The sequence below is a fragment of the Trichechus manatus genome, unplaced genomic scaffold, assembly GCF_000243295.1.
Source record: "Trichechus manatus latirostris isolate Lorelei unplaced genomic scaffold, TriManLat1.0 scaffold00184, whole genome shotgun sequence".
Taxonomy (NCBI): Eukaryota; Metazoa; Chordata; class Mammalia; order Sirenia; family Trichechidae; genus Trichechus; species Trichechus manatus.
This window is the reverse complement of record NW_004444120.1, coordinates 1,047,115-1,060,690: the sequence shown is the minus strand read 5'-3', so window position 1 is coordinate 1,060,690 and position 13,576 is coordinate 1,047,115. Positions and strand designations below refer to the sequence as shown.

The 13,576-nt window shown below is 37.4% G+C and overlaps 1 protein-coding gene across 2 annotated transcripts in view; it reads left to right on the top strand.

Annotated features, from left to right (window-relative positions):
• LRP6 (LDL receptor related protein 6) overlaps positions 1–13,576 on the top strand; it is a 142,729-nt gene that overhangs the window by 15,200 nt on the left and 113,953 nt on the right. For both annotated transcript variants that reach the window (XM_004387319.2, XM_023741577.1), the window contains exon 2: positions 4,742–5,135. In XM_004387319.2, the coding sequence (XP_004387376.1) occupies positions 4,742–5,135 (394 nt within the window). The remainder of the gene's footprint in view (positions 1–4,741; positions 5,136–13,576) is intronic.

Below are 13,576 nucleotides of genomic sequence, written 5' to 3'. Positions count from 1 at the left end.
GAGAGTTACCTGTGGGGTTGACGGAGTGAGAGTTACCTGTGGGATTGACGGAGTGAGAGTTACCTGTGGGGTTAGATAATTAAATCAGAGGTGACACTTTAACGGAGCTGGGAAAGAGCACCTCTTGAACACTCCCTTGTGTAATCCCTGTCCAAGGAGCCAAGGAAGTTCCCTTGCGCAGTCCCAGTGGAGGAGCTGAGGAGATTCCCTCATGTGGTCGGCACTTAGGGAAGCTAAGAAGAGGCCTCACAGAAGAGTTGGGAATATTTCCATTTGAGAGTCAGGGAGTGATTCCCCATTTGAAAAGCCAAAGAAAAATTTCTTTGCTAGAAAGAATCAAAGTAACTTCACCGTGCTGCAACAAATAAGAGCACTGGCTCAAGAGTTGAACTCACCAAAAAATCCCTGGATTTCTGAACGGAGAGAAGTTCAAATGATTTGCAAAGTGCCATTACCTAGGCAGGAATGGTGCGGGTCCGTAGGTAAGATCCAGTCTTCATTCAAGACACATCACCATACAAATGTCAAATAAAAACAGATTTGGACTTACTGAGAGACTTTATTTGAAAAAACTATTGCAACAGGGAGAGTGCTCTAACCACAAGATCTGTAGGTATCTCAAAGTCAAACAGATAAATGAAAGCGGGGCAAAAGGATGAGGGTGAGCAGATAGCATGATAAGGGCAGTTTGACAGGAAGTGTCCCCCCCCCCCATTGTCAGCTGATGCTTATAATGAATCCCTTAGGGAGGATGTTCTGCATCTGCTTGTTTAAGCTTAGGGGCAAGCTAACCTTGTGGGAAGGAGAGAAGCCTGACTAAAGTTTGGTCAAGCCAAGTCAGTGGATAAATAGTGGATGCTTGTGAGCACTTGGTCAGTAAAGTTCTTTTGGGCTTATGGGAAATACACTTTCAGAGCAAGTTCCAGAAGATTGCTTTTAAATATTAGTAAGCATGTTTACTATATACGTTACAGTGTAGAGTGAACTATGCTAGGCATTGGGGATAAACTGAGTTACAAGATATGGCTGCTCTTCCCAAGGGGCTGAGGTCCTAGTTGAGGTAGGAAATATCCTTTTAAAAATGCTAGTATCAAATAAGTGGTAAAGACTAAGAGCTCAAAGAAGGAAAGCCAAGGTAACTGGGAAGATTCATTGAGTAGAAATGATTTCAATCTGGCCTTGAAGGACTTAGATTTGTGTTTAGGGAGAATGGGAAAGAGGCATGGAGTGGACAGAACGACAAACTTGTGGTGATGGAGTATGAGGTGCTTACAATTTACATGTAAAAACTAGTTGGTATGATGCAGAGGCTGTAAAAAGTTTAGAGTGGTAGGTAGAAGTCACATGATGAAGGGCTGAGGTACTGAGGCTTTATGTTTTAGGCAGTGTGCAATGAGAACACTTTTTGTAGTATTAGATACTAACAGAAGTATTAGAAGTAGGAAAGGGAAGGGAGTTGAGATCACGTACTGTTAAAGTAGTTTAGATGTAAGACCATGAAGATCTAGAGTAGGATAAGCGTGGTAAAAATGGAAAGGAAGCGGCAATTTTAAAGACATGTGAGGGAAGAATCAAGACTGGGTGAATAACAGACTGGGGGAAGAGGGAGAAGTCAGGGATGGCTCCAGGGTGTGCCGGTAAGATTAGGAGAATGGTGATACTATTCACTGATGAAGATTATTATTATTATTTTGGGAAAGTGATTAATAGCAGGAAGAGATGGCCAGCAAGTTATAGATGCAGGACGGAAGGTTAGGCTCGAGATGAAGATTTGGAAATTACCTGCACAGAGTTGCTTGTTGACCATGTGAACTTGGATAATTTCCTCTTCCGTATTCTCTCCTTTGGGGAACAGAAGAGAGTCTTGATGACATCTTTATTTAGGAAGTGGGATAAAGACTTCCAACTAAAAGACAGGCAAAGCATGACCAGGTAAACAAGAGTAATATGTAGTGTAGTATAAGGAGAACATCTTACATAGGTAGTGATATATTCAGCTATGTTGAATGGTGCAGAGAGGTCAAGGATAAGGAGTGAGAAAAGGATTTTTGGTTAGGTTATGGTTGGGAATTTGGATTTGGTAATGAAGACTTAGGAAAGCAGTTTCAGTTGAGTGATGGGTAGGAAGTTAGACTAAAGGAGTTAATAATTAATGAATGGTGGCATGAAGTATATATCAATACTATAAGATTTTGTGAGTAAGAGAAATATAATTGTTTTCTTGATTGGAGCAAAATTAGTTATTAAATCAAAGTTATTTTGATAGCAGGGTCATATGTCTGCAGACAGAAGGTAGGAGTCATTGAAGATACAAGAAATGGGGAATAAGTGATAGGGCAGAGTTCAAGAGGAGGTCGGGGGCACTGAACCCAAAACACGGCTTTAACCTTAGAAATGAAAAAGGGTAACTTGTCTTTTGAAACTAAAGGTATAGAGAGATTTTTGAGAGGTATAAATGAAAGATGTTGGGTATGTCTGAAATTTACCCTCCTTCCTGCTTCACTGAGATTATGAGATGATCTGAGAATGAAGAATTCAAGGCATGGAATTTATCTTCAGGAAAACAAAAAAAGTTTAGAAAGGCTGCTAGAGAAAGCTTGGTAGGAAGTTAATAAAGGGAAACGATTCCTGAGCACTAGTGAGGGTTCTTCTAAAGAGATGTGATGGTGATTATCTGGTAGCAGTACTGGGAAGTCAGAAGAAGATAAACCCTTTGGAATGGAAAATGTTGATCGCATGGTATATGAGCTGCAACGAGGGGGCGAGGGTGTGTGGGTCCAGTGTATTTCTGTAGTAGATTAAAACAGTATTATTAAAAAAAACACAAAACAATATTCCAGATCAATCAGATTGCACCTTTCAGATATCCCATATAATATGTTGCTGAATAGATACTGTTGACAATATTACAGAAACTATTCAAGCGCCAGAATGGTGGCTGGACAAATGAACTCTGGGATTTCCTTTTAATAATGAGAGGTTTTCGTACAGTCCTTTAAACTCATTGCCATCAAGTCTATTCCAACTCATTATGACCTATAGGACAGAGTAGAACTGCCCCATAGGGTTTCCAAGGAGCAGCTGGTGGATTCGAACTACTGACCTTTAGGGTAGCAGCCAAGGTCTTAACCCCAGCGCTACCAAGTACAGTCCTTTATGCTCCATTATAACCAGAACAACTAAGTTAAAAACAATTAACTTGCCTTACCCACCCCGCCCTTTTCTTTTTGTACTCAGAAGTCTTAAAACCCCAAACCCACTGCTGTCAAGTCGATTCCGACTCAGCGAACCTATAGGACAGAGTAGAACTGTCCCATAGGGTTTCCAGGGAGCGGCTGGTGGATTCGAACTGCTGACCTTTTGGTTGGCAGCCAAACTCTTAACCACTATGCCAGCAGGGTTCCCTCAGAAGACTTGGGAGGCCTTAAATGACCAGAAAGTTTCTTAGAATTTTATAGACCAAACGTTCAGTAGAAAATGTTAATGTTTGACTTTAACATAAGCTTTATATTTAGTTTTAGAATTAGATACTATTTAAAAGTCATTCTAATATATGAAAAAAAAACTAAACCCGTTGCCATTGAGTCGATTCTGACTCATAGCAACTCTATACGACAGAGTGGAACTGCCCCCATAGGGTTTCCTAGGAGCAGCTGGTGGATTCGAACTGCTGACCTTTTGGTTAGCAGCCACCGCTCTTAACTGCTGTGCCACCAGGGCTCCAATTATAATATACAGTAGAATAAAATAGTTGTATTAAGAACTGTTTCTCTGCCAGACTGTTTATTTAGTAGCTTTATTAAGATACAACTAATATACAATAAATTGCACTTTTGTAAAGGTAAAATTTAATAGGTTTTGACGTGTATACGCCTCTGAACCCATCCATCATCATAATGGAGATAACATAACCATCACCTACAAAAATTTCTTCGTGCCTCTTTATATCCCTTCTGCTTGTTCTTTGCTACCCACCTCTCACCACCTCTAGGCAATCACTGATCTGCTTTCTGTCACAGTAGATTAGTTTGCATTTTCTAAAATTTTACGTAAATGGAATCATGCAGTATATACTCTCTTTGAGGGGTCTGGCTTCTTTCATTCAGCTTAATTGTTTTGAGATTCATCCATGTTGTTATGTGTATAATAGTTCATTACATTTTATTGCTGAGTAGTATATTGTGTGGATATATCACACTTTATCCGTTTATCTGTTGATGACATTTGGGTTGATTCCAGTTTGGGTTATTACACATAAAGCTGCTATGAACATTTATGTACATATCTTTGTATTGGGATATGCTTTTATTTCTTGAATAAATACCTAGGTGTGGAATGGCTGGAAAATATGTTAGATGTATATAATTTAAGAAATGGCCAGATTGTTTTCCAAAGTGGATGCCCCATTTTCCATTCCTACCAGTAGATTGAATGTTCCAGTGGCTCCATATCCTTACCAACACTTTGTATGACCAGGCATTTTAATTTTATCTGACAGACTATTTTAACAAAAAAAAACTGTCTTGGTGGAATTAATCCCCCCTCTTGCTACTTTTTGTTTTTAAAATGCTACAAAAATAGTATTTTGCATGTGAAAAGATTTTAGTGAGTCTTCTGTAGATTTATTTACTCTTCTTATTTTTGATCATGTTTGCTCACTAATGCCGATTTGAAACCCAGTTTATAAGAACCAATACATTTCGTTCCTTTTTACTTACATATTTTTCTTTTTTCGTTCTAGCGGCCCCTTTGTTGCTTTATGCAAACAGACGGGACTTGCGATTGGTTGATGCTACAAATGGCAAAGAGAATGCTACGATTGTAGTTGGAGGCTTGGAGGATGCAGCTGCGGTGGACTTTGTGTTTGGTCATGGCTTGATATACTGGAGTGATGTAAGCGAAGAAGCCATTAAGCGAACAGAGTTTAACAAAACTGAGAGTGTACAGAATGTTGTTGTCTCCGGATTATTATCCCCCGATGGGCTGGCATGCGATTGGCTTGGAGAAAAATTGTACTGGACAGACTCTGAAACTAATCGGATTGAAGTTTCTAATTTAGATGGATCTTTACGAAAAGTTTTATTTTGGCAAGAGTTGGATCAACCTAGAGCTATTGCCTTAGATCCTTCAAGTGGGTAAGTGGTTTAATGTACAAAGATTGTTGCATCTCCTTCTCCGAGTTTTTCTCCACTGGAATTATCCCCCTTCCCCAAGAGAAAAGAAAAATCAAAAACAGGAATTTTAGACTCTGGATTCCTTTGTCAAGTAGATGAACATAGGAAGTTACATTGTGTCTTAGAGTAAGGTGTTTTTGTAAATAGTTTTGTGTTTCTAATAGCATTTATGGGATAGCCATGTTTATAGTTCGTTGTTTTTGTCCTGCATTTATTTTTCATAATCATGAAGGGATAATTAGAAGGCAGTGAAGAAGGAACAAAGGTCTAACAAGAGTAGTAATTGATAGCTCAAGATGAGATAAAAAGAAATCTTCTGCTCTTATAACTCTCATTGTATATGCAATATTTTTGTAGTAATAGTGTCTTTTCTTAATAGGCTTTTGTTTTATTTTTTTTTAGGAAAGCTTACATAGCACGTTAGGTTCCCCTGTAGCAATATTTACACAAATTGTCCCGTGCCGTTGGTTACAGTTTTTACAGTGTGTCAGCATTCTCATTATTTCTGTTCTGTTTGTTCTGTTTCCATTGGTCTAGGTTTCCTTCCCCTCCTTTTCTTCTCGTCTTTGCTTTTGGGTAACTGTTGACCGTTTGGTCTCATATTGTTAATCGTTTAAGGGAGAAGATTAGTCACGATTGATACTGTTTATTTTATAAGCCAATCTATTATTTGGATTATAGGTGACCTGCAGAAATAGCTTCAGTTCCAAGTTCAAAGGGTATCTTAGGGCGATAGTCTTGGGAGTTTGTCTGGCCTCTATTGATCTAGTCGGTCTGGCTTTTTTTAGGGATTTGAATTTTGTTCTACATTTTTATCCCGTTCTGTCCGGGGCCTTCTATTCGTGTCCCTGGTCAGAATGATCGGTAGTGGTAGCTGGGCATCATCTAGTTTTTCTGGTCTCAGGTTAGAAGAGGTTGTGGTTCCTGTGGGCTGTTAGTCCATGGACTAGTTTCGTCTTTGAGCCTTTGATTTCCTTCGTTCTCCTTTGCTCCGTACAAGTAGAGATCAGTAGTTGTGTCTTAGATGGCTGCTCTCAAGCTTTTAAGACCCCAGACACTACACACCAAACTCGAATGTAGAACATTATCTTTGTGAACTATGTTACGTTAATTGACTAAGTTGTCCCTCGAGATTGTGGTCCCACACCTTTTGACCCAGTAAGCCAATCTCATGAGTTGTGTGAATATGTCTAGGAAACATCAGTAACTGTGTCCCCATGTGGTTTGTTATATATGTGGATATATATGCAGCACACACAAATGTTTTTATACATATGCCTGCAGGTGCACCTGTATGTACACGTGCATTTACTCGCATATGCCTTCTTATACACGTATATGCATCCATATCTACCTACATAACCACACACATATTTTTTGGTTGTTTTTACTGTTGCTGCAAAATTGTGTATGTTACAGCATTTACTGAAATTGTCCTCTTTTTTGTGTACTTATTAGTGTATGTACCTTCGTCATGTTTTGCTGACTTCACCCATATTTGGAATTGCCTTTCCCATTACCAAAAGTAACAAGTGTCTTATCTAGAAAGTGGTTCCCCTCCTCCCTTCCATCCTTGGTAACCATCAAAGAACTTTGCTTTCTGTATGTATATCTGTTCTTGACTTTTTATAATGGTGGGACCATACAGTATATATATCTTTTTGTGATCGACTTATTTCACTCAACATAATGTCCTCCAGATTCATCCATGTTATGTTTCACAGACCCCTCATTATTCTCATAGTTGCGTATGTACTACAATTTGTTTATTCATGTATCTGTTGATGGGCACTTAGGTTGTTTCCATCATTTTGCTATAGCGAATAATGCTGCACTGAACATAGGTGTGCAAATGTCTATTCGTGTCGCTGCTCTTGTATCTCTAGGATGTATACCTAGGAGTGGGATTGCTGGATCATAAGGCATTTCTATTTCTAGCTTTTTGAGGAAGTGCCGTACTGTTTTCCATAGTGGTTGTACCATTTTACAGTCCCATCAGCAATGTATAAGAGTTCTAATCCCCCGACAGCCTCACCAGTATTTGTTATTTTCTGTTTTTTTTTGATCATTGCCTTTTTTGCAGGGGTGAGGTGGTATCTCATTGTAGTTTTGATTTGTATCTCTGATGGCTAATGATTATGAGCATCTTTCATTTATTTGTTGGCTGCCTGAATGTCCTCTTTGGTGAAGTGTCTGTTCATGTTCATGTTCTTTGCCCATTTTTAGATTGGTTTGTCTTTTTGTTGTTGAGTTGTTGAAGTTTTCTATATATTTTAGAGATTAGTTCCTCATCAAGGAGCCCTGGTGGCGCAGTGGTTACGTTAACTGACTGCTAACTGAAAGGTCGGCAGTTCGAAACCACCAGTGCCTCCATGGGAGAAAGATGTGGCAGTCTGCTTCTGTAGAGATTTATAGCTTTAGAAACCCTGTGGCGTTGCTGTGAGTCAGAATTGACTCAATGGCAGTGGGTTTGGGTTAGACCCTTATCTGATGTATTGTTTTTCCCAGTCTGTAGGTTCTCTTTTTACTCTCTTGGTAAAGTCTTTTGATGAGCGTAAGTATTTAAGTTTTAGGAAGTCCCAGTTATCTAATTTATCTTCTGTCGTTTGTGCATTTTTAGTTTTGTTTGATAGACTATTTACAGGCTTTTATTTTCTACAGTAGTTTTAAGTTACACAAAAATTATGCAGAAAGTAGAGTTCCTGTTTATCCTCTCCCACTGCACATATTTCTCCTATTAACATCTTGCATTCCTCTGGTACATTTGTTACAATTGATGAACCAATATTGCTATGTTATTATTAACTGAAGTCCATAGTCCACATCAGCGTTCACTCTTTGTGTTGTACAAGTGATTAATGTGATGTGTCCACCATTACAGTATCAAACAGAATAGTTTCTCTGCCCTGAAAATGCCCTGTGCTCCAGTACTAATGTCTTTTATATTAAACACTGAAGTGTTATTTAATGTCAATGTGGAGTGCAAAATAAAAATTAAGTTGTTAAATGACTCATTTCTACTTAGCTAAACATATTTTGCAATAAAAATTCATTTTCTAATGAGAAGGGAAACTTACAGCTATGGGTAAATCTCATTACAAAATGTAAACTGGGTCCCCATATTGCTTCTCTGTTATTACGCCTCAATCCTACTGTACCATTCTGGATATTTCTTTATTTAATAAATTGTCGTGCCAGAGACTGTCATGGCTAAGTATAGGTAACTATCTAAACATGAGCCTGAGAAGAGTTACTGACGGTTAAGATCCAGAGATAGATAACCTGTAACTATTCTTAAACTTTGCTTTTAAAACTCATTTTATAGAAGGGAGTGGATTAATATTATGTAATAATATTATGTAATAAAGTAATGTGGCAAAAATGAAAGATTTGTGCTTGTTTGTCTTGATGATCTGGCCTGATTTGAGGACAAAGGTTGGAGATGGTGCATGTTATAGGAAAATGAAAAGATTTGTCTGACTATAAAGGATAGCGTAGACAAATAAAACCCAAAAACCAAACCTGTTGCCATCGAGTTGATTCTGACTCATAACGACTCTATAGGACAGAGTAGAACTACCCCATAGGGTTTCCAAGGAGTGGCTGGTGGATTTGAACTGCCGACCTTTTGTTAGTAGCCAAGCTCTTAACCACTGTGCCACCAAGGCTCCACATGGACAGTAGTATAGTGAAAGTTTAGGTGAGATTTTCTAGAAAGCACAGAGAAATTTGTTCTACAGGGAGCTTAAAAGGTATGTGCTGTGGTCAAGTGCTACACAACAAAAAGCACCACAAAATACCGTAGTGGTCCTGGTGGTAGAAACAAGGGTCTGGTGTACTGAGGAGGAGCTCTCAGCTGCTGGGTGTGCAACAAGCTACACTGAGGAAGAGTTTGGTTGTCAAGAGCTTTCAAGATATTTTTGAGAAATGGAGTTCATGGCTTGCCAGCAGAGTTTGTACATCTCAGAGGATGTTGAAATGTTTTTGAGGTTATTGCTTTTGTGGCACACACAGGATTTTGGTGCTTTCAGTTGTCACTAGGGAATACTCTTTGCTGAAAAGATAAACAGTGTTTTTTCTTGACAAGTTTAATTTTATAAATGTAGGTGATGGTTGAAATTCACCCAAATATTAATGGTTAGTATGTTCATAATCCTGTGTTTATAGGCAACTCTTGACTATTCAGGATCTAATAATTTCATGAATAAATTAGTCATTCTTATTTTGTCTTCTGGAACTAATGAGCTTTATTTCTGGGTGGCTGGTAAGTGTTTTAGGAAATAAGTTTGCCATATGATTAAAAAAATACATTAGAGTAACCCTTATTCATAGATGGTGGAATTGTAAAATGGTACAGCTGCTGTGGAAAACAGTTTGGCGGTTTCTCAAAGTTAAATGCAGAATTACCGTATGACCCGGCAATTCCACTCCCAGGTGTATAACCAAAAGACCTGAAAGCAGAGACTCAAACAGATATTTTGTACCAGTTTTCACTGCAGCAGTGTTCACAATAGCCAGAAGGTAGAAACAGGTGTTACATCAGCAGATGAATGGATAAACAAAACGTGGTATATACATACAAAAAAAACCCATTGCCATCCAGTCGATGGAGTATTACTCAGTCATGAAAAGAAATGAACTTTTGATACATCCTACGACATGGATGAACCTTGAAAACATTATGCTGAGTGAAAAAGCCAGACATGGAAGGACAAATACTGTATGATTCCACTTACATGAAATGTTTAGAATAGGCAAATGCATACAGACAAAAGTTTATTTGCCAGGGGTGGGGCAGGGATGAGGAATGGGGAGATAGATACTGTTTAAGGGGCACTAAGTTTCTGTTTGAGATGAGGAAGAACTTTTGGAAATAGATATTGGTGATGGTTGCACAACATGGTGACTGTAATTAATATCACTGAATTGTACACTTAAAAATGGTTAGAATGGCAGGTTTTGTGTTACATGTATTTTACCACAGTACTTTTTTTAAAAAAAGTGATATATTAAACACTGTATATATTGTATATTATACAATGGAATATTATCCGTAAAAAGGAATGTTCTGATACATGCCATTACATGGATGAACCTTGTAACATTATGCTAAGTGAAATAAGTCAGAAACAAAAGGACAAATGTATGAGTCTACTTATATGAAATACTTAGAATAGGCAAATGGCATAGAGACCAAAGTTTATTATCGGTTACTGGGGTAGGTGGCGGGGGCAACGGGGATTATTACTTAAGAGTTTCTGTTAAGGATGACGAAAATGTTTGGAAATGGATAGTGGTGATGATTACACATAATTAATGGTGAACAAAATTAATGTGACTGAATCGTACATGTAAAAATGGTTGAAATGGCAAATGTTTTGTTATATATATTTGACCACAATTAAAAAATATATTAAAAAAATATATTTATCAGTGGTTGCGAGGGGCTCAGGTGGAGAGGGAAGGGATGACTAGGTGGAGCATAGGGCATACTTGGATAGTGACACTACTCTGTATTATACTGTAATAGTGGACACATGACATGCATAGAACTGTACAACACAATAGCACAAAGAGTGAGCCCTAATCTGTGGACTTCAGTTAATAATAATGTGTCAATATTTGTTCATCAGTTATAACAAAGGTACCACAGGAATGCAAGATGTGAATAATAGGGGAAACTGCAGGCGAGATAAGGGGGTATATGGGAACTCTGTACTATTTTTCTGTAAACCTAAAGCTGCTAAAAAAAAGAAAAGCATATTAAAAAATACATTAGCATTTCTGTAGCTTTAATTTATCCATGTTACTTCTCATCATTGAAGGTGAGAATTTGCCAGAGACTCAGCTGGTAAAATATATTACTGAAAGAATCGATGATAATGTGCCTTGAAGGTAGAAAGTAGTGTAACTTAGCTTCTAAGGGAGGTTCAGTGAAGAATAACTGTATTTTTCTTGAGGCCTAAAAGCTTTGTCAAGCATGCAATGAAAGTTCTTTCATTATTTTTGATGTCTGTGGTTATTGTTGTGTTGGTATATAGTCACCTTTTTTTTTTTCTTTTTCAGTTCTACTAAATTTTAATTTTTGGAACATTTTGTGTTATATGGCTGTTTTAAAAATTACACAGCTGGTAATAAATAAAATACAACTAAATGGTATATATTTGGTAATTAGTATGATGGAAGTTATTTAAAATTATATTTTAAACTCGTGTATTTAAAAATATTTTCTATTAAACAATCTTTCAGTGTTATTGATCCTTGATTTGTATCGTGGTTTGTGGTTTTAGTGGAAAAGTAGTTTAGGTAGAGTATATCACTTGTCAAACGAGATTATTTTCAGATTTATTCTTTCTGGGAGATACGAAGTTTGCTTTCCAGACAAAATACATGAAAACAGTGTTGAGGAAAAATGTAGGCTTTATCAGAGTTTCAGCATCATCACTGTGAGGTTCAGAAGAGCTGACTGAGTTCTCTTACATCAGCTTATGTAAAAGGAAAGCTGTTGAATAACTGGTATTGTTTGAAGCCTGGGAACTAGTGCAGACATCTGTGTGCTTTTGGATGTATGGAGTTCTTTGTGTAATCAGTCCACTTAGCCTAGACTGAAGGAAGATTTTTATTCCTCTCTTTAAATTTGGCCTGTATTAGTCTGAATTTTTTTTTTTTTCTTAAGAGTGACTGGCAATGTAGGACTCAGAGTAAGGAACAAGAAAACGGGTATAAAAATTGTTCCAGAAATGAACCATAGTTACAGAAAACAGTATTCTTACTTTGTAGTCAATAGAGGTAGTTCCTAATTATGTGGCTGCTCATAATGGTGGAGTTCCTTATCTGTTCCATAATGACTATACATACTAATTTTGGTAATGTTGAGGACAAGCTGTTTTCAGGTACAAATCTAAGCAGTTCCAAGGGTTTTTGTTTGTTTTTTGGAATCTTTTCACATTCCAAAAAGTTAAACTTCAGTGATTCAGTCTGAAGTGAATTCATAGTGAAAAGCATTGAATGATACATATTTTAAAAAGTTTTATCACTGTTAATTATAATTTAATGGCACTAAAAGTTCTGCTTTAAAAATGCATGTAGACCTAGCTCAATGGAAAAAGAAAGATTTATAATTTCTATGTCAATCATATACATATAATTTGTCATATCTTGAGTATGTTTAAAAATATTTTGTGTACTGGTAAATCCTGGGGGACTAATAAAATAATGTCTGCCACATAAGAAGTGTTAAATAAATATTTTTTGAGTGAATGGTTGACTGACTTTATAATACTTACAGTCCTATTAGTTTTCCTTGTTAGGAGAGAAAAGGTTTTTAAGCAAATGTAAACTTTACCATGGTCTTTTATGGATTACAAATCAGTTTGAACTTGACTGAAATTGTTTATTTAAAACATAATTAAGATTTCTAGTCTCTAGCACAGTGGTTAAGAACTACGGCTGCTAACTGAAAGGTCGGCAGTTCAAATCCACCAGGCGCCCCTTGGAAACTCAGTGGGGCAGTTCTACCCTGTTCTGTAGGGTCTCTATGACTTGGAATCGACTCAACGGCAATGGGTTTTGTTTTGTTTTGTTTTAGTTTTCAATAAAAGTTATCAAGATCATATTTTATAAAAATACACTCAGTGGAGCTAGTTTTGTGTCCTACACCTTACTCTGTTACTTATCAGCAAGTTAATTCATTTTCCTGGACAATTTTCTCATCTCTAAAATGATGAGTTCCTTTCAGTTTGACATTAAGTTTTAAAAAGTAAGACATTTAGGGAATATTTCTTCCTTAGCAGAAACAAGAATGAAACTTTGTGCTTCTGTTGCATTTTGGGGATCTTGTCTACCCTTAGTGTACTCCTGTGTGGTTGGGTCATCAGAAATTATAGTAAACTAGTTTTGACCTTACCCAGTACTTCACTGAGCCTTTTAAGATTTTGGAAGGATAGCTAATTTGCAAAGTATGAATAAAATAGACTTGTCTTTTGGCTTTTATACCATTTGACATTGCTACCATATTCCTTTCAAAAAATTTTCTTTTAGAGTTGCTGTTTGGTTTTCCTACCACTTGGGCTACCCCTTTTCCTCTTTCGTTAGTTCCTCAACTATGGGACAGTTTAGAAGTGCATCATTTTCTTTTTTTTATTTATTTTTTCCCATACAAAAATTTATACATAGGTTGTTATGTGACTCTGATTGCTCTCCCCATACTGTGACAGCACATTCCTCCTTTCCACCCCTGATTCCCCATGTTCGTTCAACCAGCTTCTGACACTCTCTGCCTTCCCATCTCACCTCTGGACAGCAGCTGCCCATTTAGTCTCTTGTATCTACTTGAGCTAAGAGGCACTCTCCTCATGAGTATCACATTATGTCCCACAGTCCAGTCCAATCCCTGTCTGAAG